The sequence below is a fragment of the Procambarus clarkii genome, chromosome 15, assembly GCF_040958095.1.
Source record: "Procambarus clarkii isolate CNS0578487 chromosome 15, FALCON_Pclarkii_2.0, whole genome shotgun sequence".
Taxonomy (NCBI): domain Eukaryota; kingdom Metazoa; phylum Arthropoda; class Malacostraca; order Decapoda; family Cambaridae; genus Procambarus; species Procambarus clarkii.
In genome coordinates, this window is record NC_091164.1 from 2,222,547 (window position 1) to 2,249,418 (window position 26,872).

At 45.1% G+C, this 26,872-nt stretch overlaps 1 protein-coding gene across 1 annotated transcript in view; it reads left to right on the forward strand.

Annotated features, from left to right (window-relative positions):
• Positions 1 to 26,872, forward strand: part of LOC123759134 (dystrophin) — a 379,967-nt gene that overhangs the window by 344,110 nt on the left and 8,985 nt on the right. Inside the window, 1 exon segment of the mRNA XM_069324819.1 lies at positions 25,102 to 25,179. Within this exon segment, the coding sequence (XP_069180920.1) occupies positions 25,102 to 25,179 (78 nt within the window).

A 26,872-nucleotide genomic window follows, 5' to 3' on the forward strand; every position in this document is an offset into this window, starting at 1 on the left:
TTACATATATATTGTGTAAGACCCCGAGCCAACGTAGAGACAGGATCCAATAACTCTGTTTATATATATATATATATATATATATATATATATATATATATATATATATATATATATATATATATATATATATATATATACATAACGCATTAGAGGGAATGTTTAGATCCCCTCCAATACAGTTTCTGTGTGTTTTTCTCCTACCACCCCATATATATATATATATATATATATATATATATATATATATATATATATATATATATATATATATATATATATATATATATTTTGTGTAATGACATTTTCAAATAAAGTTAGATAAATATACACACTTAACATAAGAATAGGGGTGGTAGGAGAAGAAAATATCAAAGTGTTCAGTGAGGATCCAAAAGGTCTTCTCTGAGTACTCTTTATTTTCTTCTCTGAGGCTATGGGTCCCTACATTTGCACCAGAGGTGGTACCCAAAAAAAAAAAAAAAAAAAAAAAAATATATATATATATATATATATATATATATATATATATATATATATATATATATATATATATATATATTGGTTGGAGTCTTTCTTGTAGACATATTTTGTTGAATATGACGGAAAGAGTAAGATTAAGGATTCTAACACGAATCTTTTCAATATTTCTTATGTTTTTCTTCACTGTCTAAGGAAAATTAACTCTACAAAGCTCATTTTCACACTTTATTATGGTCTGACGCCTAGGAATGCGTTTCGCAAGGTACTCCTTACATTCTCCAAGACAAGTTTACCATGTTGTTTCTTGTTGTTTTAGATTTAACTACTCAGAACGAAATGTCCATGTAGCACGGGCTATGGTGAGCCCGTAAGTTTACTGTGTTTAACACCGGTTCATATTCTCTTTGGATGAGGTGGTAAAGAACAAGTGGATGAAAGGCATAACATAAGAGGTATTAATCTGGTAATAAATGTAACAACATGGGCAGCTTATGTTCCTAAGGTAGGGTCATTGGATCCTGTCTCTGCGTTGGCTCGGGGTCTTGAAGTGGCTAGAATTTACACACAGAAATCACAATGGCGTGATGCATCAAATGAACAAATCCACAAATTAAGGCAGCGTCTGGGATCCTCTCGGACGTAGGTTCGAACCCTCGTCACGGCCCTTGTGGATTTGTTTAATGGGTAGAAATTAGTTATGAGTTAGCTGGTTGTTGGCTGCTGGTCTGGACTTCTTGATATGTAGCGTCTCGCTAAAGTCCAGTCTTCTGCTGTCTGCAGACGATGAGTCACAATAACGTCGCTAAAGTAAGTTGACCAGACCACACAATAGAAGGTGAAGGGACGACGACGTTTCGGTCTGCTGTCTGTTATTTGTACACGTTAATCGTCTAGAGGAAGTCGTTGTTTTCTTGCCTATATACTGAGATTTTTTTGGGCTGACAGTCTCTAAGAGGGCATGTGAAGGCTTAGACGACGTTAGTCTCTCTTTAAGACGTTTGCTTGGTGTCTGGAGAGTTTTTCATAAGCAATTTGGCAATCTTCTTTATTTTTGTGGTAAAATCGTGACAAGAGATTTGTATATGCTGGCTAGCTAGCATTGTAAATGTGTGGCCACGACTGTGGTAGAAAATAATAATAATAATAATAATAATAATAATAATAATAATAATAATAATAAAATGTGCTATATATGTGTTCAATATCTTTAGTCTAGATGCTTGACAGTTTGCCCAACATAGAACTTACTTCAATCTTTACATGGAATTCTATCCATACAATCGTAAGTTACAATAAATTTTGCAATAAAATCTTTGGGGCATTTTTTCACAGATATAGATGTATGTTTATGAATGAAAACTCACATATTTAAACTCAACAAAACTCTATATTTTCGCATATAGTCCTGGGGACCATTCAGGCTTGTTCGCGCATGTATGTTTACGTATGAGCACAAACTGAGGGTCGGTGTGATGTATAAACGGGCGTGTTTGTGTTTGCCGGAACACGCGCACCAAGCCACAGGGCGAGTGTTCTTCAACTGGCCTACACGGATATGCATACGAAAGATACATTAGAGGCGGCGTTGAGCGGCGAATTATTCCACGCACGGTGAATAGCCATTATCTCCAGAATTCTCCGGTGTCCACGCTGCCTCGGATATTGTGGGTGGGGGAGTAGTGAACTACGAAGGAGGGGAATGAGGGAGGGTAAAGAGGCACGATGTGGAGAATAATGGGAGGAGGAAAGGAGGAAAAAGTAATTTGAGGGGTATTTATAGCTGAATAAATTTAACGAGAGAGAGTAGAGAGAGAGAGAGAGAGAGAGAGAGAGAGAGAGAGAGAGAGAGAGAGAGAGAGAGAGAGAGAGAGAGAGAGAGAGAGAGAGAGAGAGAGAGAGTAGAGAGAGAGAGAGAGATAAAGAGATGTGTTAGTTGACATGTGTTAGCAATGGCTAACGTGTGAGAGACTGAGTTCTCTATAGACGGGGAAGATTAGGTAATATATTTCGTAGTTTAGGGGAGAAGGAACAGGAATATCAAGAGGATTAGGATGATCCCAGACGCGCCTTAGTCGATTGAGCCACGGCATGGTAAAAAGAATTGCAACCGGGAGTACTATTGCCCTCACGCGGATCCCGCAGTAGTACTCCCGGTACGCCTTTTCTTTTGACAATGTCGTGGCGCAATAGACTGAGGCGCATCTGGGATCATCTTGGACGTAGGTTCGAACTCTCATCACGACCCCTTGTGGATTTGTTTATTAAATGAGTGTTTGGAGTTAGGAGAACCATGCAGCGTGAGTATGACGGATCTACTTCCCTCCTCAGGGCCTCGTATCTGACGAGCACTCTTGCGGAGGTAAAGTATTATAATACTTCACTGGAGTGAAAATATTATCAAGTGTGAGAAATAGAATAAGTGAACAGTGCGTGGCTGGAAGAGTCTAGGTAAGGCAGATACCGACCAGTGAGGTATGTGTGGTGGTTGTGGTGGTTGTGGCTGTGATTGTGGTTGTAATAATGTTAATAAATGTTCGTTGTGTTGATGGAATTAGAAATGAGGGAAATGAGCCCAATTACAAGGTAATGAGGGTGAAGGCGCGTGATGGGATAGGCGAAGGGAACCTACTGAGTGAATCAAATGATATATGGAATGGGAGGTATGAGGTAAATAGGGTGAAGGAGGCCTGGTCGACGACCGGGCCGCGGGGACGCTAAGCCCCGGAAGCACCTCAAGGTAAGAGTATCTTATTTTGAGATGATTTCGGGGCTTAGCCTCCCCGCGGCCCGATCCTCGACCGGGGACCGTATTTATATTTGTGTATTTCTAATACATCCTCAGGAAGCAGCCCGTAGCAGCTGTCTAACTCCCAGGTACCTATTTACTACTAAGTGAACAGGCACATCAGAGAGAAAGAAACTGCCCATTTGTTTCCGCCTCCACGGGGATCGAACCCGGAACTTTAGTACTACGAATACCGAACGCTGTCTACTCAGCTGTCAGGCCTCCCCAGGAATGGAGTGGGTGAAGCATGAACATCTCTCCAGCTCCCTGGCAGTGATAGACACATCATATATTAGTAAAGGGATTCTTGGCTGTGAAGGCGGTAAGCGAGGGAGGAACAGAGAAGCCGCTGTTGACTTTTGAGAGTTGAGGTACATACAGCTGGCTGGGCCGTGAAGCTCGGCCACCTTCAGGCAAAGGACGCAGCTCTTCACCCCTTTTGTGGGTTAATATAATATAAATATACAAACAGGGTGTGTGTCCGTCCGTCCCTCCGTCCGTTTGTCTACAGAAGCTTACGTACGTGCCAACTCGGGTGTAATACGTACGTGCCAGCTCAGGTGTTATACGTACGTGCCAGCTCAGGTGTTATACGTACGTGCCAGCTCAGGTGTTATACGTACGTGTCAGCTCAGGTGTAATACGTACGTGCCAACAAAGCTTACGTACGTGCCAACTGAGGTGTACATACCTGTTTGTTATTATCAGCGACTGCCGGAAAGTGAGGTCTAGCATAATCTGCACCACTTGCTCGCCTTGTTGCGAGGGGGAACCCCATTTCTCGTTGAAGCTTGCCTTAATCAACTTCATCCAAGATATCAGATTAATTTCCCACTCCGCTCAACAGTCGTGGAGTCCTGACGCGTTGAGAGAGACAGCCAGACTCAAATTACCACTAACGAGCAGGGCAGCAGTTCCCCAAGGCAATTAGAGACGGCGCTCTCTGATTGGTCGCTTGAATTCTCGTACACACCGCGAAGTGGCCCCTTATTTTTCTCACCCTGAAACATCAAAAGAAAGTCGACTGTGGGGAAACCAGTTGATTATTTTGGATACTTGGCAACTTGGGCGTGTTGAAGGGGGAAGAATGAGGGGAAAGCTCTTCATGGCCGTGGGAAAGAAGCAGTGAATTGTATTTTAATTGTGCCCCATATTGTAGAACTGATGAACGTGTTAAGGAGGAGTCTGGGAGATGAGGCCTGTAGTCGATGCGCGCGCGTGCGTGTGTGTGTGTGTGCGTGTGCGTGTGTGTGTGTGTGTGTGTTTCTTAATGATTTCTTTAAACGTTAAGTCGTATCTAGTATTATTATTGTCTGATTCCCTAAAGGTTTCCCTTCTTTTTTTGGTATTTTTCAACCTTCTGTTCACAGTTCCACCTTCATTACTGTGCACTGGTTAATATTAAATTCTAGCAACCAGTTGTTAGATCGTTCTCTCAGTGTGTGTAGGTGTGTGTATACACTGGTGTTAAATGACCTGCCTCCAGCACTCTCCCTCTCCCCAACCGTTCTCATCTCGGTATTTTTCTTCCCCCTTCTTACAGATTCCGGGTTGCTACCCCCAAATATCTTATTTATGGTGCCTTTCCCCCTCTCGATTCACTTGGTTTACGTTCTTGTCTTTCACTAACGTTTAAACTGCTCTACCTTCACCTCCAAAGGATGGCACCTCCCGTCCCATCTCAAATCCTTATCCTGACCCCTTCCAAGTGTTATATAGTCGTAATGACTTGGCGCTGTCCCCCTGATAATTCCCTTCCCTTCCCTCCAAAAGCTGTCTTGAGCACCTCTTACCTCCAGCAGCTCTCTAGACCTCTGACTACCTCAGCCTCCACCATCACGTCACGAGTTGCTACCTAATTACTGGAGGTGTTACCTGGTTGGTTGATACCTGGTTGATGGGGTTCTGGGAGTTCTTCTACTCCCCAAGCCCGGCCCGAGGCCAGGCTTGACTTGTGAGAGTTTGGTCTACTAGGCTATTGCTTGGAGCGGCCCGCAGGCCCACATACCCACCACAGCCCGGTTGGTCCGGGACTCCTTGGAGGAATAAATCTAGTTTCCTCTTGAAGATGTCCACGGTTGTTCTGGTAATATTTCTTATGCTCGCTGGGAGGACGTTGAACAACCGCGGACCTCTGATGTTTATACAGTGTTCTCTGATTGTGTCTCTGGCACCTCTGCTCTTCACTCCAAAAGAGAGATGTTACACTCTGGGTGCGTAACACCTCTGAGGTAGATCTGTGGTGAGGTGATTACCTTTGATGTAACAGATCCAGTTACCAGTATTTAGTGTTTCTACTAGCTGCCCGTGTAGGGGGAGAGGGGGAGGGGGGGAGTTGAGGGAGGGAGTGGGGGGTAACTGAGACATCGTGGGAGGTAACGCCTGGGAGGCTTCCCTCCCACTACCAGGGCGTCTTCCCTCCCGTCACTTTGAAGAAGCATTAATAACAAAAAATAAAACGTTAGTGCACAATACGGGTCGATCACGTGACTAGTCTGGCATCATTCCCTCCCCAAATCTCGTCCCTGATTAGCTAGGATAGTCACGTGACTTGACCAAAGATTTCACCATCTAGAAGGGTCACAAAACTGGCCATTTTTTAATACATAAAGGCTTCTCTCAAGCGTGGGTTAGACATACATATGAACATTTGGGTAGATATTAATTAACTAACTCGAGTGCTGCAATAAGCCTTCTGGCGTGTCCTGTATTATGTTCCTATACCTTCATAGGTACAGTTGCATTACGCGAAATAACACAAAATTAGAGGCAACGGCGCGATCTCTCTCTCTCAAGAGAGAGAGCGCACGCAGGTCGTGATTTGCGGTGCGTAATATGGATTGGGGGAGCCGGGGCGTATAATTACACAGGCGGGGAAATGTATAGTCCCAGCCAGGAGGGTAAGGGTACTGAGGCATTGTGTGGCCTGCCACCCCACACCCACGGAGGCTGGTGCTTTGTTGATGCTGCTAGGACAAGGGGAGCCCGCCTGACTGTGGGTGTTGGTGTAGGCCTCGTGGGGTGTAGTGGGTGGTTGGTGGTGGTGTAGTGCGTGGTTGGTGGTGGTGTACTCAACTAGTCTGCACACCCCGTGTACACACCTACAGTGTGTGTATGTGTTCGTGCGTCTATCGTCGCCTTCTCTTTCTCCTTGCCCCTTCTCCCCTATTTTGTGCACTGCTCCTTGTTATTAATTTTCTCCGAGCCTCACTTTCCCAATCTTCCTGCCCTGCCTCTCCCCTTTCTCATCTCTTACCCCCCACGCCCTCCTCCCATGACGCCCACGCCCTCCTCCCATCACGCCCACGCCCTCCTCCCATCACGCCCACGCCCTCCTACCATGACGCCCACGCCCTCCTACGATCACCTACACGCCACCAGCCTCACCACCGTCAGCATGGTTGCTGACGGTGGTGAGGCTGGAACAATGGAACATTGCTCCCGTGAGAAGCACAGGAGAGTGTTTAGCGGAAAACAAGGTGTTAAGAGGCAGTAAGAAAGCATGCCCCGGCCCGTTAAGGCGAGTCTGTGCATGTACGGCGGTTAAATAATTTACTCTGGGGGATAAGAGTGACTGCGGGTGTTTGTAGTAACCTCATAGCTTTAATGTGGGAGCAGGTTGTCATAAACAGCGATTACCTCGGTGGGTAATGGCCAGGGTAAATGGCAATTGATGATAATTACCTCCCAACCTGCACGCTTTCTTTTCTGCTTCAAATGCGGTCATTTTTCGCGGCTGAGGACGGATGCGAGCTGTTACTGGTGTGTCGGGGTTGTTGCTCCTTGTATGGTGCACTTGCACGGAGGACTGCCTGGCCTGGCCTATGGCACAGCTGCACGGAGTAGTGCCTGGCGTATAACGCAGCTGCACGGAGGAATGCCTGGCGTATAACGCAGCTGCACGGATGAATGCCTGGCGTATAGCGCAGCTGTACAGTGGAGTGCATCCATTTCTCAGTTCTCAACAAAGCCCCATCATCACCAGGAGAAACCATTCAGTGCCAACCGGGTATCGCCGGTCGGCCGAGCGGACAGCACACTGGACTTGTGATCCTGTGGTTCCGGGTTCGATCCCTGGCGCCGGCGAGAAACAATGGGCACAGTTTCTTTCACCCTATGCCCCTGTTACCTAGCAGTAAAATAGGTACCTGGGTGTTAGTCAGCTGTCACGGGCTGCTTCTTGGGGGTGGAGGCCTGGTCGAGGACCGGGCCGCGGGGACACTAAAAAGCCCCGAAATCATCTCAAGATAACCTCAAGATATATCGTGGTGTGATGTTTCAGATGACAGTGACAGGAAGTCACGACAATTGCTTCCCATTCTGCGGGCTCTCACAGTCGGGAGGACCCGGACACGTTCGACGAGTGGACAAACAAGTGGTTTCTGGAATTTATTTCTTTGTGTAAGGTAATGAAGATGGGAAAGGGAGAAAGGATTCCAAGAGGTATATACACCACTTTGTCTCCTTAGTATCTACGCTGCTTCAGAAGCCTTGTCTCTCTTCGACTTCAAGAGTCGGAGAGAGAAGAGAAATATCAGGGGAAAGCGCCAAACCATTACGACTATACAAGCACTTGGAAGGGGGTCAGGATAAGGATGTGGGATGGGACGGGAGGGAAGGAATGGTGTCCAACCTCTTGGACGGTCGGGAATTGAACGCCGACCTGCACGAAGCGAGACCGTCGTTCTCCAAGTGGAGTCGGAGAGAGAAAAAAAGATTTTGAAGTGGATATATGTGCACCACTAAACCGGAGGCACTCAGTAAGATCGCTAACAAATGGGACGCTGGAAAACATTAGTACATCGTTATGAAGACCAAATAGAACTTCTTCATGGCTAATAACTAATGTTATCCAACATTAGTCAGACCAATACCGGAATGTGCAGCACTGGGCTGGCATCTGCACATTGTGAAGCACACACCCGAAATTGAGAAAGTATCCAGGTTTGCAATATTTGTTCCGCAGATAGCAGGGTTCAGCTATGAGGATAGGCTAATGGAACTAGATCTCAGAACGCTAGAGGATAGAAGAAAACAGATGGACAAGGTTGTCCGATACAGAGAGACGACAGACTGACACTGACAAATGGAACAGGTTAGATAAGTTGTTACAGGTAATTCAGTTCTGTACGCAATTATAAATAGAAATATGATAATAAAATTTGGAGAATAGTAATTGCATTAAGTTCCTATTAGTTCGATAGCTGGGGGTTTAGGAGCTAACACTCGACCCTCCAAGCACATCTAGGTGAGTACAAATAGGGAAGTACACACCATCACTACATCGCTACCATATCCTCCCATTTTCCCCTTCCCTCGTTTTTCCCTTTTCGTCAGTTTCCCCTCCACCTCTTCCACCGTCCTTGGCCCCCAACCTCTCGTCTTCCAACCGTCTCACCAAAGGCCACAGAAAAGTGACAGTTCAGTACTTTTAAGGCTGAAGCTGTTCATTGCAATTTCCTGCAGGTCGTAAGTGCTCTTTGATGGTGCAATTCCTTGCAACTTTTTGCTCTTGGTCGTAACTTTGGCTCTCATGATTTTTTTTGCAAAGTTTAAAATTTGGTCGTTTGTAATTTGGGTTAAAAAAAAAGTTACTTTCTATATTTATTTATTTATCTCTCTTGTAAACAGTTTTTGATTACCGATTAAACTCAACTTAGTTAGTTCGTGTATTGTGTACTAGTTTTACTTAGGATTTAATGGTTATATATGTGTGTTTGTGTGTACTAACCTAGTTGAGCTTCGCCTCTCTGGTCCCGCCTCTCAACTGACAATCAACCAGTGTACAGATACCTGAGCCTATTGGGCTCAATATTTATCTATCTACGATTGATAGGGTGGGTTCCATATCCTATATTCCATGCCCTCACGTACCTCTCACCTACTTTCCCCTCACTTTTCCTTTCGTCTTATATTGACTCCCTAACTCGATCCACAAGGCTGTTGTTGGGAGCGGCCCGCAAGCCTACATATCCTTTACAGTCCGGTGGGTCTGGACACTTGAACGTGTCCAGTGTTCTCGTGATCAGTTCCATTTTTGTATTAGTAATACTTGTTATGTTTGTATTAGTAATACTTGTTATGTTTGTTCAATAGCGGTGAACTTCTGATGTTCATACAGTGTTCTCCGAGTGTACCAACCTACCTTGTGTCTACCTTGTGTAGCTTCCTATCATACCTCGAGAGTATATTTTTAGAGCTATGAGACGCTGCCAATAGTATGGTTGCTTTATCGTGTCTATGCGTGTATGACTGGGTACTGTAGCTGAAGAGGTGAGGAAACAGGACGTGGTTGGAAGGAGGGGTGTGTGTGGGTGGGTGGAGAAGGTAAGGGGAAACAAAAGATATTTGGTTTAGTGAACATGGAGGGAGGGGAGGAGGGAGAGGAGAGGGAAATTAAACAAAGTTGGACTGTTTGAGTTGCTCTGGACAAAGTTGGCGTTGTTTAGTTTGTCTTGAGCCAGACTCTTACACAGGGAAGACAAGGGGGGTGTTTTTATCAGGGGGAGGGAGGTAAGGGGGGTGTTTTTATCAGGGGGGGGGAGGTAAGTTTAAGGCTTTAGGCTTTAGGCTTTAGTAAGGCTTTAGGCATTATATGTACTAGCCCTATCTATAAATCCATCATTCTTTGTAAAATCTCTTGTATGTACCTTACCCAAATAAACATTTATTTATTATTTATTTATTTATTTATTTATTTTAAGTAGGGGGTCCTGGGGTGTGTGCAGGAGGTCCGCGCTTCTCCACTCCTTCCAATATTCAATATTATGACTTGAAGATATATAATAATATAATAATGGAGAGAAGGCAGAGATAACAAGACACTTGAGAGTCAGCCCATCTTCCTGTTTAGTCTAGCATCACCGGTGTGGACCATCGGACACATGTTGACGTCCTCGGTAATTACACAGTACAATTTGGTACAATTGAATTTGAACAAACCGGAAACGATTTTCTATTTACGTTGCTAATATAACCTAACGTAATTATCCTAGGCCTTATGCACGCTATCTGAGGCCTATTAATGTAGTACATATATGTGTTATAATAGACCTGGGAATATTGAAATTGTCCTTGCTATCTTTATTTTTTCCTGACTATCTTGAGGTTATCTTGAGATGATTTCGGGGCTTTTTAGTGTCCCCGCGGCCCGGTCCTCGACCAGGCGTCCACCCCCACGAAGCAGCCCGTGACAGCTGACTAACACCCAGGTACCTATTTTACTGCTAGGTAACAGGGGCATAGGGTGAAAGAAACTCTGCCCATTGTTTCTCGCCAGCGCCTGGGATCGAACCCAGGACCACAGGATCACAAGTCCAACGTGCTGTCCGCTCGGCCGACCGGCTATAAAGTGAATAGTACCAATTTCTACTATCTAATTGTCCAATAAGTACGATGGTACATGTACGATGGTACACATTGTTACATAAAAGTACAATTTAAACAGGAGGATGGGTTGTCTAAAGTAGTCTAATGCAGTCCTGTTGATGAGATAAAATCAAATGCGTAAATACAATACTGTATTTTGTTTGTAGGTGCAAGTTCAGTCAGCAAGTTCAGCGCAATGTGTGCGGGCGGGACAGTTAGCCTGGAGACTTGCTTACTTTTAGGCTTAAAATTGGTTTACACAATTCTCCACAAGGCTGGTAATTACAGATGGGCTCAACTTCTAGTCAAATGTAAAGTTCCTGTATAGTAAAGTTCGAGATGAAGCACCTATTTAAATGCCTCCCATTTCATCTCCATTATCTGCCCTAAGCGTTTTCGCGATTTGCCTCTCCGTCAAAAAATTATCATTGAATTAATTTTTAATAATAATTAATAATTGATAAAATTACCAAAATTACCTATCCAGAAACGTACGAAGCCAAGCATCCCACCTGAAAACGTAAATATTACGTCGTATTTATTTTGACCAATGCGTCGTTTTTAACGAGTGGGTCGATTTAGTTAACAACCCAACGTAAGGTATTAGGAGAGACGACGGGGTCATGTGACAGCCGCCACCACTCCGTTAACAATGACTTGTTGCTCACACCTTGACACCGGCTGGCAGGTGGAGGTGGAGTGTCTTGTGTCGGGAGCAGGCTCTTGGGGCTCGGTTTTGCTTCCTCCAGAACGACCCCTCTCGCTGTCTCGAGAACGACCTTCTCGCTGTCTCGAGAACGACCTTCTCGCTGTCTCGAGAACGACCTTCTCGCTGTCTCGAGAACGACCTTCTCGCTGTCTCGAGAACGACCTTCTCGCTGTCTCGAGAACGACCTTCTCGCTGTCTCGAGAACGACCTTCTCGCCGTTTCAATTCTTACATATCGCAAATATTACCTGACGTGGGATGTTGTCCTTTATTACCATCTTCCTCGAGGACTTAAACTTTCCCCAAGTACTACCAACCCATTTCCCAAGTCTCCCCCTGGGTGTTACTCCTCGGCAGGTGCCCCGTCATTCTTAATCCTAATCCTGCCGCCATTACTTTACGAGTGAAGTAAAGCCGTGATTAAAGGGTGACGGGGCAAAACTTAAAATTAATATTTAATTTCGTTTAATTTATTGTTCGCTCTTTATCCGGTTACGCTGTATAGATGACCTTTTTCCTCTCACGGCCGGATAAGCGAGATTTAGCCTCCGGTTCACGCCGCCTATCCCGGACCTATTCTGACTAGCCCATATTGTCACTCCTCACCATCAATCCCAGCGGTCAATTCCTTGTCCCTCCTAAATCCCTCCATACCTCTTTCATCCTCCCTCCCTCCCATTCCCTTCCCTTATCCTGCTTCTCTGGATTAGTTAGCTCCAAATCCTTGTTGTAAGAATAGGGCGACTACGGGATTAAACTCTCCACCCTCATTTTTAGGCGACTTTCTAAGACCAAACAAAAGTTCCAATCAGTGAGCACAAAAGGCGTGTTGGCGCCTCCTGCTCCTCCTCCCTCACTCCCCGGGAGAGATTAATGACTGACCAGGCCGGCGAGGGGGCAGCACTGGCTGCAAGGAAAGGCACGGAGACGGGAAAGAAAGGGGAGAGAAGGAAAGGAAAGGGAGGAATAGCAGGAATAGGAGTTTGAAATAAATGATGTGGAAGAAAAAGTTGATGTGGATATAGAAAGTTGCTAATAGGGAATGAAGAATAGGGTGTTGCTGAAGTAGGGGAGGTGGGAAAGATGACAAGAATGACATTGAAGAAAATAGGCAGTAACAGGAAGTATGAGAAACAAAAGCATCCAGCATAGTCCACCAGGACGATAGCATTGAGAAACTTCAGAACTGATTCGAGAGCTTCATCCCATTGGAGTGAGATAGGAGGGGGGGGGGGGAGGGTTGTGACCGAGGACCTCCTGTACCTTCCAGGAGGTCTTCTGTAACTGTAGCGGCTGTAACAAGTTACCACCAGATTAATCTGGGCTTGGAGTCAACAAGCATTTACTCTTACGAAACCTGTACATCTTTCCCCCTCTATTGTGCCGCCTCTGTTTACATTTATTAAGCAGTTTATGAGCTCAGAGGCACTACGAAGTTGTTTATAACAATAATTAACTTGGAGAATGAAGTTACGAAGCTAGTAAGATGTTATATAATTGTAAACAAAGTAGCCATTTTTGTTGAAAGATGTATAGGTTTCGTAGGTGGCTGCGTAAATGTTGCAGGAATCCTCGCCCAGGTACCCGGAGGGGCTATAGAAGTAACGTCTGTAGTCATCGAAACAGACTACAGGAGAATTACAGGTAACATGCAGGCGAGGAGTCACAATAACGTGGCTGAAATATGTTGACCAGACCACACACTAGAAAGTGAAGGGACGACGATGCCCTATATCTATGGGCAGCACAAAGCGTCGACCAGACTGTGCGACACAGTGGTTGCTAGGATCAGGTTGGGTTACCGTCACCTGTGGCAGGTGGCTACAGGTGACGGATCTCCGAACCCTGAGTACTCTACTGTAGAAAAAAATACATGTTGAACTCTACGGTGCTATCAACACACATTTTAGTATAACGGCGGCTGGTAGAGTTGGTATGTGCGCGGGGGTATGTGCGCGGGGGTATGTGGGCGGGGGGTTGGGGATCCCTCATTCGCTTGTTCGCCTTTTTTTTTTCTCTCTCTCTCTCTCTCTCTCTCTCTCTCTCTCTCTCTCTCTCTCTCTCTCTCTCTCTCTCTCTCTCTCTCTCTCTCTCTCTCTCTCTCTCTCTCTCTCTCTATCTCTCTCTCTCTCTCTCCCTCTCTCTCTCTCCCTCTCTCTCTCTCTCTCTCTCTCTATCTCTCTCTCTCTCTATCTCTCTCTCTCTCTCTCACACACACACACACACACACACACACACACACACACACACACACACACACACACACACACACACACAGCGCTCTGGACTCGTAATCCTAGAGTCCGGGTTCGATCCCCGGTGACAGCAGAAACAAAAGGGGCAGAGTTTCTTTCACCCTGATACCCCAGTTACCTACCTAGCAGTAAATAGTTACCTGGGAGTTAGACAGCTGTTATGGGCTGTTTCCTGTATTCACCTAGTTGTGTTTGCGGGGGTTGAGCTTTGCTCTTTCGGCCCGCCTCAACAATTGTACCTGGGAGTTGGTTGTTGCGGGCTGGATCTTGGGGATGTGTGTGTGATGGAAAGAGAGGAACCCAGGGATGATTGAATGGTGAGGGATGCTCCTCACTATCCTCATTATTCCCCTCCTTTAAGTTTCGTAACGTTCACCATCATCACCACCCTAACTCCTACCACAACACTACACTACACCCTAGCCCCTGCCACAGCACTACACCCTAGCCCCTGCCACAACACTACACCCTAGCCCCTGCCACAACACTACACCCTAGCCCCTGCCACAGCACTACACCCTAGCCCCTGCCACAGCACTACACCCTAGCCCCTACCACAACACTACACCCTAGCCCCTGCCACAGCACTACACCCTAGCCCCTGCCACAGCACTACACCCTAGCCCCTACCACAACACTACACCCTAGCCCCTGCCACAACACTATACCCTAGCCCCTGCCACAGCACTACACCCTAGCCCCTACCACAACACTACACCCTAGCCCCTACCACAACACTACACCCTAGCCCCTGCCACAACACTACACCCTAGCCCCTACCACAACACTACACCCTAGCCCCTACCACAACACTACACCCTAGCCCCTACCACAACACTACACCCTAGCCCCTACCACAACACTACACCCTAGCCCCTACCACAACACTACACTACACCCTAGCCCCTACCTCAACACTACACCCTAGCCCCTACCACAACACTGCACCCTAGCCCCTACCACAACACTACACCCTAGCCCCTGCCACACACAACACTACACCCTACACAACACTTCACCCTAGCCCTCACAGCACCTTACTGTATCCACCCCACTAGCACCCTGCCGCTGTGAAACAAAGCTAAACCGTATGGACTTGTTATTTTCTGTGAATTTGAAATATAAAATCATGTGTAGTTAAAATTCCGTCTAGTTTGGCCCTGTCCTCCGGCCACAATTAATTCCGGATAAATGTTCCACCTCTAATTGGTATTAGTGTGGGTAGTGCCACGGGGTCATTTGGCAACACCCTTCATCACGTGACTTAACTCCGCCTCCTCCCTTCAGGTCACCCTTGCTCTCTACCCTTTCCCAACCACTTGGGCTGGACGGTAGAGCGACGGCCTCGCTTCATGCAGGTCGACGTTCAATCCCCGACCGTCCAAATGGTTGGGCACCATTCCTTTCCTCCCTCAAATCCCAAATCCTTATCCTAACCCCCCTTCAAATGGTTATATAGTCGTAGTGGCTTGGCGCTTTCTCCTGGTAGTTTCATTCCATTTTCCATTTCTAACTCCCTTATTTCTTAGCTTCTTCATGTGCATCCCCCATCTCCCTCACCTGATTCCCCCATCTCCCCCACCCGCGACCACTTACGAAACCTGTACATCTTTCTTCAGTCATGACAGCTTTGTCCACATATTATAAATATTTTATGAGCTGCGAAGCACTACGAGGTTGTTTATAGCAATAATAACCTCGGGTTGTGAAGTTTCCCAGCTCGTAAACTGTTTAATGTATGTAAACAACGCCGCCATGATTGGTGAAAGATGCACAGGTTTCGTAAGTGGGCGACGTAAATGCTTGATGACTCCCTGGCCCAGTTGACAATGGACGGCTTCCTTGCAATACGGCCATAGTGTGCATAGTGGGAGCCATATTGTCATATTGATCTGTGCACTCACCTTAAAGGGACAAGCACCAATACTCGTTTTATGACTTTTTAAATAGTCATCTTTTGTATATTGTTAAAAGCTCTTTTAAGAGTTTATTAAAAGATTTAGAGGTACACGATCAGTGTATTTAAAAGTTGGTTATTTATATCTTTATATATATGCTGGAAACGTATTTACTTGGCTGTTACTGTTGCTAACTTGGAACTATACGTGGTGCTCGGTTAGTAACCTGGTGCCATGGCCTTATTAACCCTTAATAACCCTTAATAATTACGTAGGAAAACTATCTCTCAGTTTCTCCTCCCTCCATTAAATAAGAGAACTCTTCCTCAGTTCCTTCCCTCCCTGAGATAACTCTTTCTCAGTTTCTTCTACTGAGAGAGTTTCTTCTAACCAATCGTTACTAGACTTGCTAATTCTTAATCACTGGTTAGTTTAGGTAGCTGGAGACACTTATTTCGCTGTCTGTCACTCACTCTTGCAACTCTAACATGTGTCTAGTATTGCAGAACTCTCAACTTCTTCCTAATTTAAACGGGATAATATTTTCACATAATATGGGAAGCTGCCGGTGGCCATTTGGAATTAATAGTCGCCACGTTTCAGCGAAATATTATTATCGCTAATCTTAATGTGCATTTCAGGTTCCCAGTAGTAGTTAAAAAAAAAGCTAATGAAGTAAAGCTTTTCTGGTAAAATCCTCGCATAAATTATTTTATTTTATAAAGCTTTAGAAAGAGGTGGACGGCTTTTTTTTCCTACCGCTTCCACTACTCATATTTGTTAAAAAGTTTATATATATATATATATATATATATATATATATATATATATATATATATATATATATATATATATATATATATATATATATATATATATATATATATATATATATATATATATATATATATATATGTATAGTATATATCATTCTTAACGAATTGGTCCATTCCGTTAAAAATGCGACGTGCTAGATGAGCAGAAGCGGTTGCATTCATAAAGTCCCCACAGGAAGGGGAAGTCACTGAGCATCGTCAACGTTGCTCACTTCAACAAATTGCAGCGTCTTTAATGCCTCGTCTTCTTCCGAGGTTTAATTTTAATAGACCATAAGGTTTAATATTTTTGAGACGTTGTTGAGCTTTATGGTGTTACGTCTTAGGTCTTGGGGGCCGTTGTCGTGGACGGTGGGGGATGTGGGAGGGAGGGATAGGGTGAGGGAGGGATAGGGTGAGGGAGGGATAGGGTGAGGGTGAGATAGGGTGCTGGTGGGCATGATGAGGCCACCAGGGTGCCACCAGGCCCTTCTGACCCCGAGGAAATGAGTCCTTCACCCTCTTATTACCTTAGTGGATGGCTAATAGTGAGGGGTAGGGAAGGTGAGAGCTCGCCCCTTCCCTCACCCCTTCCTTCTGAGGGAGGGAAGGTGAGAGCTCGCCCCTTCCCTCACCCCTTCCTTCTGAGGGAGGGAAGGTGAGAGCTCGCCCCTTCCCTCACCCCTTCCTTCTGAGGGAGGGAAGGTGAGAGCATGCCCCTCCCTCTCACCCATTCCTACTCTCATAGTCTCCATACTAAGAGAGCAGGATAGAGGAAGACGTTGAAATATGGAACCGTAGAGGATATTTACCATGTCATCACTCTATAATAATGATGGGAATATAGTCCCTTCCTATGCCCTTCCTTCCCTCCCTCCCTCCCTCCCTCCCTCCCTCCCTCCCTCGTCACAAGGGAGAGGAGGGGTGTAGGGGCTGGGATAGAGTGTGTTCTCCTATCTCAGGAAGGGAAGGAGGACCTTAGAAAATGTTTGGCATTACGTCTAGTTTCTGACGTTTGCAACTGGGAAGAAGAGAGTGTGCAACAACAACAACTAGGTGTTCCAGCTGGCTTGTTGCAAGGGAGTGACAGCTGGGCGAGACAGGTGGTCCTACAGGCCTGAGAGGGTACACCACGAGTGCAGACTGGCAGCTGGTGCTACGATGGGCAGGTCGGGGTAGGAATGGTTTGCAGGTGGTGGCTGCGGCCGGAAGTGGAAGGCTGAGCGTGCTATAATTAGCGTCAGTGACTAAGCGATAATAACAGCCGCGACGCACCAGCTGGATGGCAACAATCAATAGTGAGGGGAACTACCGGGTTCTCTCACTTTCCCCTCACCTGTGTTGCTTCACCTGCTGCATCACATTTTCTGCTTCATATGTTGGTGACATTGGTGCGGGAGAGACAAGGGGGGTGAGGGAGGGAGGGTGGAAGGGAGGTAGAAGGGGGGGTGAGGGAGGGAGGGAGGTAGAAGGGGGGTGAGGGAGGGGGGAGAAGGGCAAGTGAAGGGAGTGTTCGTTAGTGAGATGGCGAGGAGGGAACATTTTCTGCCTTCTAATGAAAATTTATCTGAGCTGTCGTGAGTCATTGAGGTTTCTACTTAACACACACACACACACACACACACACACACACACACACACACACACACACACACACACACACACACACATACACACATACACATACACACACACACACACACACACACACACACACACACACACATACACACATACACACATACACTCTCTCTCTCTCCCCAACTCTGTCTCTCTCTCTCTCTCTCTCTCTCTCTCTCTCTCTCTCTCTCTCTCTCTCTCTCTCTCTCTCTCTCTCTCTCTCTCTCTCTCTCTCTCTCTCCTGTACGTTCAGTTAGAATCAATGAAGTTTGGCTATGTTATCGTACTAGCGGATTCTGAGGTCAGTTTTGTGATATTCAGTAAAACTTTTGTGTAAGATAGCATCGCTGTTTTATTTTAATTTCGTCAGATTTTATTGTTTTATCACTGTTTTAGTGAACTCGTGCGTAGAACTGGTGTCATTAAAACTAATTTAATACACATTACTTTTAATGACCTTTATATCTTTGAATGACTTAGTTATTTAGATAACCCTTAGGCCTTCGAATGACCCTTAAACAAGTTTCTCTTAGGTCATTAGGCCTTGAAAGGCCTAATGGCCTTCAAAGGTCTTCAAAGGCCTTGAACCTTTAAATGCCACTACAATATTTCAAGGGCAACACGTTACGATAATCCACTCAAAAATGTACATTGTTGGCAAGGCATCGTTTGAGGGAATTAGTATTGATAATCTACGGTTTTACATGTTCGTGTTGCGTATTGTAAATTGTAAAGCGTATTGTAAAGATTATTACGCTTATTGATTGTCATTACAATTATTAATGTACAAAAGCTTTATTAAAAAGGTTTTTGATTTGATATGATTAATTTGATTGCAAATGAGTGTGTATTAACGTTTTTGTTTACATAATAACTCTCAAAGAGTTAGTATCCCAAGGTATACTATCCCAAGGTATACTATCCCAAGGTATACCTCACCCTATCAAACACCTTCCCCCTACCCCCCTTAAAAACTAGTATTATTATAGTAAATTATTATAATAAAACTGTCTAGTTAGGGGAAGAGGAAGTCTGATGAGTGAGGTATACCTTAAGATGTTAAGCGTGTGTATAAGGGATATATATACACCGAGAAGTGTTCCTGTTGTTTGGTCTATGTAAACTAGAGAGTTTACTTTAGTCCTGGACTATGATCAGGACTAAGGTATACTTGCTGATTGGTTAGTAAGGTATCGCGGAGGCTTAAAAGTACATCTTAAGAACGACAGGCCTGGAGCCCAAGACGTGTGTATTTGAGACTTAACAGTTAAAGTTGTATCTTTGATACAACAACTGAATAAGGGAGCCGGTCGGCCGAGCGGACAGCACGCTGGACTTGTGATCCTGTGGTTCCGGGTTCGATCCCGGGCGCCGGCGAGAAACAATGGGCAGAGTTTCTTTCACCCTTTGCCCCTCTTACGTAGCAGTAAAATAGGTACTTGAATGTTAGTCAACTGTCACGGGCTGCTTCCTGTGGGTGGAGGCCTGGTCGAGGATCGGGCCGCGGGGACTCTAAAAAGCCTCAAGATAATCTCAAGATAATTGATATGGTGTATCTTGCCATTTGCCTCTTACAAACTCTGGTCTTGTAGAGTGGAGGTTGTTTGGCACTCTATTCTCATCAGCAAGTGGCAGAGTCCGGCGTGCTTCAGTCTTTACGACATTGTTAACGTTCTACATGTGGGTCTAAACGTTTTATGCGAGTGTTTGGTTCTTTCATGTGGGTTTAAATGTTCTCTTTGAGTGCCTAAACGTTTTAGATTGGTAACTAAACGTTTAGTGTAAGCAGTTTAATGCGTTTGGTAAGAGATGCATCTTTTGATGATGGGCTACTAATCGATTTGGATATTCTGTAATGGATTTTTCTGGGGGTGAATCAGCTAAACGTTCTAGCGTCAATAGCCGAGCGGTGGCCATCAGCCAGTGATTGTTTTTGTTAATCTGCCTTTGCTACATATTAAACACCTATAAGTACACCTGGGTATATGTTATGCAAATATACATGTCACTTAAGAAAGAGTTTACACACAAGTTTATTTACACTGTCCAACTTAGGTACCAAAGGTACCAACCCCGGGAGAGGTATCGATGAACTAATTAGCTACACAACCCGTCCTGCTCGCTAATTGCACCTGAATACGTACGCTTGGGAAATTCAAACATTAGAAATGTGTGTTTTTGCGGACTTGAGAACGTTGGTCTCACTACGTTAGGGGGGACTGATGTAGGTCTGTACACTTGTGTACCGTGAAAAAGCATACTGTATGTACGAACAGGTCGCTAGTCACCGTAAGCATGGTTGTTGTTGTTGTTGTTTCAGATTTAGCTACTTAGAACGAAGTGTCCATGTAGCACGGGCTATGGTGAGCCCATAAACCTGTAAGCATGGGCTGGATGCTGTCTATAAGGCGGTCTGTACCGAAGTCATGTGAAGTATAATTTATGTACCCAAAAAACAATTGTTCAATCCCCGTCAGGGTCAGAAGAGTAATTGGTCTGCGTCCCACAGTAGTCGACCAATTACCTATTATTTGCTAGTTAGTTTCCTGTTTCCCATTTTCCCGTCTCACATTGACCGGGAAACGAACCCAGGACCAATCGCTGGTGGCCGCCTGCGCTAATCAGAACTGAAATGGACTTTGTTGTTGTTGTTTTAGATTCAGCTACTTGGAACAATAACTGCCAGGTAGCACGGGCTATGGTGAGCCCGCAGTGGACTTGTCCAAAGCCAAAGTCCAAATGTACTTACTCTTCTCTATCCAAGTAGAGAAAAGTTAGGTGATTTGAAGTTTGTGATAAGGTCATTCAACAGGATAAAAAAACAAATCAGTATAATAATTATTCGCCTTCGTGTGATCAAGGCGTTGAATATATAATTAAACTGCGTTGATATAATTAACCAGCGTTAAATATATAATTAACCTGCGTTGAATATATAATTAACCTGCGTTGATGTTTTCTGTGGTCTTACCCGCCATCACCAACACCTTGCTGCGTCACCCAACATTGGTCCTGTCACGTCTACACTGTTGCTTTAGCTGCGTGTTCAGCTGGCTTTGGTTCGAATGAGTATCTTTAGTTTAACTAAGTTGTGTTAGTTTAAGTGAGTTCTTTTAGTCTAAACGACTTGTTTTATTTTAAATGCGTTGTTTTACTGAATTATATATATATATATATATATATATATATATATATATATATATATATATATATATATATATTAGTATATTTTGGTAGCAGTCTTTCCTGTAGACATATTTTATTAAATATGACCGAAAAAGTAAGATTAATAATTCTAACACGAATTTTCTCAATCTTTCGTACATTATGCTTCACTGTTGGAGGTAAATCAAAAATCACTTCTCCAAAATTCATTTTTATTTCTAGTCTGACGCGACACGGGCGCGTTTCGTAAAACTTATTACATTTTCAAAGACTTCACAAATACACAACTGATTAGAACTTGCGTTTCCCTGATTTTATATCTACATTTGAGTGAGGTGGGAAGGGTGATGTGGCATTACATTTGAGTAAGGTGGGAAGGATGATGTGGCATTAGAGGATATTAATAGGGTATTAAAAGTATCAACACAAGACAGAACACGAAACAAAGGATATTGAATAGAAGTGTTTGTAGAAAGCCTATTGGTCCATATTTCTTGATGCTTCTATATTGGAGCGGAGTCTTGAGGTGGGTAGAATATAGTTGTGCAATAATTGGCTGTTGATTGCTGGTGTTGACTTCTTGATGTGTAGTGCCTCGCAAACGTCTAGCCGCCTGCTATCGCTGTATCTATCGATGATTTCTGTGTTGTTTACTAGGATTTCTCTGGCGATGGTTTGGTTATGGGAAGAGATTATATGTTCCTTAATGGAGCCCTGTTGTTTATGCATCGTTAAACGCCTAGAAAGAGATGTTGTTGTCTTGCCTATATACTGGGTTTTTTGGAGCTTACAGTCCCCAAGTGGGCATTTGAAGGCATAGACGACGTTAGTCTCTTTTAAAGCGTTCTGTTTCGTGTCTGGAGAGTTTCTCATGAGTAGGCTGGCCGTTTTTCTGGTTTTATAGTAAACCAGAACTTTTATAGTAAACTATAAAACCAGAAAAACGGCCAGCCTACTCATGAGAAACTCTCCAGACACGAAACAGAACGCTTTAAAAGAGACTAACGTCGTCTATGCCTTCAAATGCCCACTTGGGGACTGTAAGCTCCAAAAAACCCAGTATATAGGCAAGACAACAACATCTCTTTCTAGGCGTTTAACGATGCATAAACAACAGGGCTCCATTAAGGAACATATAATCTCTTCCCATAACCAAACCATCGCCAGAGAAATCCTAGTAAACAACACAGAAATCATCGATAGATACAGCGATAGCAGGCGGCTAGACGTTTGCGAGGCACTACACATCAAGAAGTCAACACCAGCAATCAACAGCCAATTATTACACAACTATATTCTACCCACCTCAAGACTCCGCTCCAATATAGAAGCATCAAGAAATATGGACCAATAGGCTTTCTACAAACACTTCTATTCAATATCCTTTGTTTCGTGTTCTGTCTTGTGTTGATACTTTTAATACCCTATTAATATCCTCTAATGCCACATCATCCTTCCCACCTTACTCAAATGTAATGCCACATCACCCTTCCCACCTCACTCAAATGTAGATATAAAATCAGGGAAACGCAAGTTCTAATCAGTTGTGTATTTGTGAAGTCTTTGAAAATGTAATAAGTTTTACGAAACGCGCCCGTGTCGCGTCAGACTAGAAATAAAAATGAATTTTGGAGAAGTGATTTTTGATTTACCTCCAACAGTGAAGCATAATGTACGAAAGATTGAGAAAATTCGTGTTAGAATTATTAATCTTACTTTTTCGGTCATATTTAATAAAATATATATATATATATATATATATATATATATATATGTATGTGCAAACAAGCCTGAATGGTCCCCAGGACTATATACAACTGAAAAGTTGTATATAGTCCCCAGGACTATATACAACTATATACAACTTTATGTATGTATATATGTATATATATATATATATATCTATATATATATATACATATATATATGTTAGCTTTAATCATTTATAGTGTTAATGCCTGTTGAATACTTAGGCATTAAGCAAGTGGAACAAACTAGAAGCGAAAATAATAGTAGCTCTCCACATCCATAGATTTGCCAGCAGATAAGACTTAGGGGACGAGAAATATTGTAATGGACATTTGGAAAGACGGGGCCAAGGAGCTGAAGCTCTCCTCTCCCTCCTCCTCCCTAACACACACACAAAGGCTCTACCATAAGACGCTCACGTCAGCCTCAGATCACACCCCAGCAGTACCGTTTCCTCCAAGGAGTTCCTCCAAGGAGTTTCCTCCAAGGAGTGCCGGAACAACCAGGTTGTGGTGGATATGTGGGCCTGCGGGCCGCTCCAAGCAACAGCCTAGTGGACCAAACTCTCACAAGTCAAGCCTGGCCTCGGGCCGGGCTTGGGGAGTAGAAGAACTCCCAGAACCCCATCAACCAGGTATCAACCCTTTCATTCCCGCCTCGAAGTCAATTAGCGTCCCAAACGTGTGTTCTTGTGTGTGTTGGCCGCTCACAGGAGAGTGAGGAGACCTTCCTCAGGAACCTTCGCCCACGTCTTCATTCTCCTGGTGCCGATTTTAATCTTAGGAGTGGCTTCTAACGCCACGGAGGGCTGCGTGGGTGTGTGCGCGCGCGTGTGCCTGCCTGTGGGTGTGTGCTGCTGCACCAGCTACACCACCAGCTGGTGCTGCAGCTGGTGCGTCCCTGGTGCTGCAGCTGGTGCGTCGCTGGTGCGTCTCTGGTGCTGCAGCTGGTGCGTCCCTGGTGCTGCAGCTGGTGCGTCCCTGGTGCTGCAGCTGGTGCGTCCCTGGTGCTGCAGCTGGTGCGTCCCTGGTGCTGCAGCTGGTGCGTCGCTGGTGCTGCAGCTGGTGCGTCCCTGGTGCTGCAGCTGGTGCGTCGCTGGTGCGTCCTTCGTGCTAGAGTTTGCAATAATTCCCGGACCATTGTGTTGCAGGGCTCCTGGCCTGGGCAAACACTGCAACTCCGGGAAAATATCTGGAGAATGTCGTGCATACAGTCTGGTGTTTGTTGCTGGGTGTTTTAATGTGCTTGCCTTGTGTTTTACCTCGTTTGAGGGCGAACTTTTCTTTATGAGGATTTGTGCGTTTAAAGTCATACCGTGTTTTGGTAAATTGTTGCAGTGTGTTGAAGCAGTGGGAGGAGTATATTGGGTCTTGTGCGGACCGCTCGCGTGACTTGGTACTTGTAGAGAGTCGTCTTATTGTGAAAGGTCATATTGGGGTTAAAACAGTTAGGCGAGGTAAAGAAGGCAGTTGTTGTAGTGGTTTTTTGTGGGGGGGGGGGGAAGGCTCGCACCCGGAGTATACCTGGCGTATATCTTGCGTATATCTTGATTGTACTTGGAATAGGTTCTGGGAGTTCCTCTACTCCCCAGACCGGGCCTGGGGCCAGGCCAGCGTATTCACTACCACCACCTGGCTCGTCCGACACTTCTAGCAGGAACAGGTCCTAATCTTTCTCTTGACACAACTCACCCCCCCCCTCGTGGGGTCAGAAAGGTATTCTCTACACGCAGCCTTGGTTATGTCATCATTGATTTGATACTTGGGTTCGGTACCACGGGGGTCTGCGTCGTCCGCTCGCAATCCAAGGGACCCTGGTTCAATTTCCCGGGCTGGACAGACATTATTGCTTTCACCTAATGCCTATGTTCACCTATGAGTTAAATAGGTGCCCGGGAGTTGGGCACTTGTTGTGGGCTCAATCCTGGGTAAGGTCAGTAGTGGGTCTGAGCAACCGGAATTATATATATGGCATTTAATTATCAATAATTTGATGCATACATTTAACAACTATTAAATATATATTTTTTTTTTACTTTTGTAACTAATAAATAAATTGGTATTATGTGATTAAAATCTTGCAGTTCTTAGTGGTGTCATAATTTGTTTTAACTAAGAGTCACTGTTTATTGTCTCGTGTCGTGGACCCGGTGTGCTTAAAGGATGGATTAGTTATGTACAAAGTGTCGTGATTTGCTATATGAGTAAGTGACCCATGTATTGCCCCCACCTCACCTGGCCTCGCTCAACCTGCAGCTTCCGAGGGTGACGCAGCCGTGTACAAATTCCCGACACATTCTCGTCTCTTCGACCACCTGAGGACTTGTTTCAAAGGTAACCCCAGACCCGACAGTGAGCCCTACCTGCCCTACCTGCACCCGGCCCTCAGCCCCCTCCAATATCCCCAACCTCACCCCTACCCCGACAGTTGACTCCTCCCAAACTTCATTCGCCTGTGCGCCCTCTCCCGTGCCGGAGATGAGGGTGCGGACACACCCGCCTCCAGTGACAGATGACACACACCTGGTTGTGTCAGTAACTCCCGGTGTGTGTGTGTGTGTTTCAGGACCTCCTAACAGCTTTTTTTGTGATTGGTGTGACTAACACCTGTTGTGATCCTGTGTTGCCACTACCTCCTGCAGCTGTGTATTCCTGGAGGGGTGGTGGCCCCGGCCCCTCCTGGAGGGGTGGTGGCGATGGCCCAACTCACATCGAGGCATCGAGCACTATCGTGATCCGTGAACCAATAGTACGGAGAAGTATTTAGAACCAGGTAACCCAACTAATACCTATGAAAGAAAAGTGACTACGTTTCGGTCCATCCTGCACCCTTCTCGAGTCGAGATAAGGGTTCAAAATGGATCGAAACGTCGTCTTATTCAAACCACATGTGTGGGTTGGGTTGTTTCAGACCCGTTACTGACCTATTCTCTATATTTAGAAGTAGTGATGTAGATGGCTTTGGATGTTCATGCTGCCTTAACATGCCTAAGACAACTGGTAGTGTAAGCTCCATTACAGATATAAACACTTTAATCTTAGTAAGTAAATCATAGTAAGTAAATCATGTAGACCACGTAGATAAATATTTTAGATATAGATAGGCGATAGATAATTTAGTTAAGTATGTGATCACTAAGTACAAAGAGCACACCTGGTGAATAGAGGGGAGAGGTGGACACCATTGTGTCACCTCCCCTTTTCTCTTTCCCTTCCTCTCCCCTACCTTCTATTCTCTCCTCTTCTTCCAATCTATTTCCATACACACATTTTCTCCCTCTATTTCCTCTTCCGTTCATCCCTCAAGCCTTCATCACTTTCCTCCTTCACGCATCGTTTCTTTTACCTTCATATTCCCGCTTTCTTATGTGTGTCCCACCGCCACCCTCTCCCCCCCCCCCCCTACGGTGGTAATGTGGTGCTCCTCCCCAAACACACAGTAACCGGCCATGTGGCCAATACTGTAAGGCGGAAGGCCAAGTCCTGGACAATTTTCCAGCCAGCCGCAGAAGGAGATTGTCAATATTCAGATTCAATTTCCCCATGTGAGCTGGCAGGCGAGTCTGACTCTCTCTCTGCTGTCCAGGGTGATGAGGGTGTGAGGCAGGGAGCAGTGTGTGAGCGAGGAAGAGAAGGAGGGAGACAAAGAGAGGAAAAGGGAAGAGAGAGGCAAGGATTAAGCAGGAGGAAGGAGAGAGAGGGAGGGAGGACGGTGGAGAAGGGAGGGAAGCGAGGAATGAGGAAGATGAGGGTGAGAAGAGGAGAAGTAGGGTGTGGGTATTAGGTGAGATGGGAGGTATGAGGGAGTCAATTCAAATTATACTGATCATTCTAGTTTTTCCTTGAGTCTCATACTGATGACTTTAGACTTTCCTAGAGGCTCATAATGACCACTTGGAAAGGGTCTGAGGACAAGGATGGAGGGAACGAACCGTCGGGGATCGAACTCTGGCTTGCATGAAGCGAAAGCGAACAATCCAAGCTGCTGGTTCTAACAAAGTCAGTAAACTACCTCACCGTGAAAAAT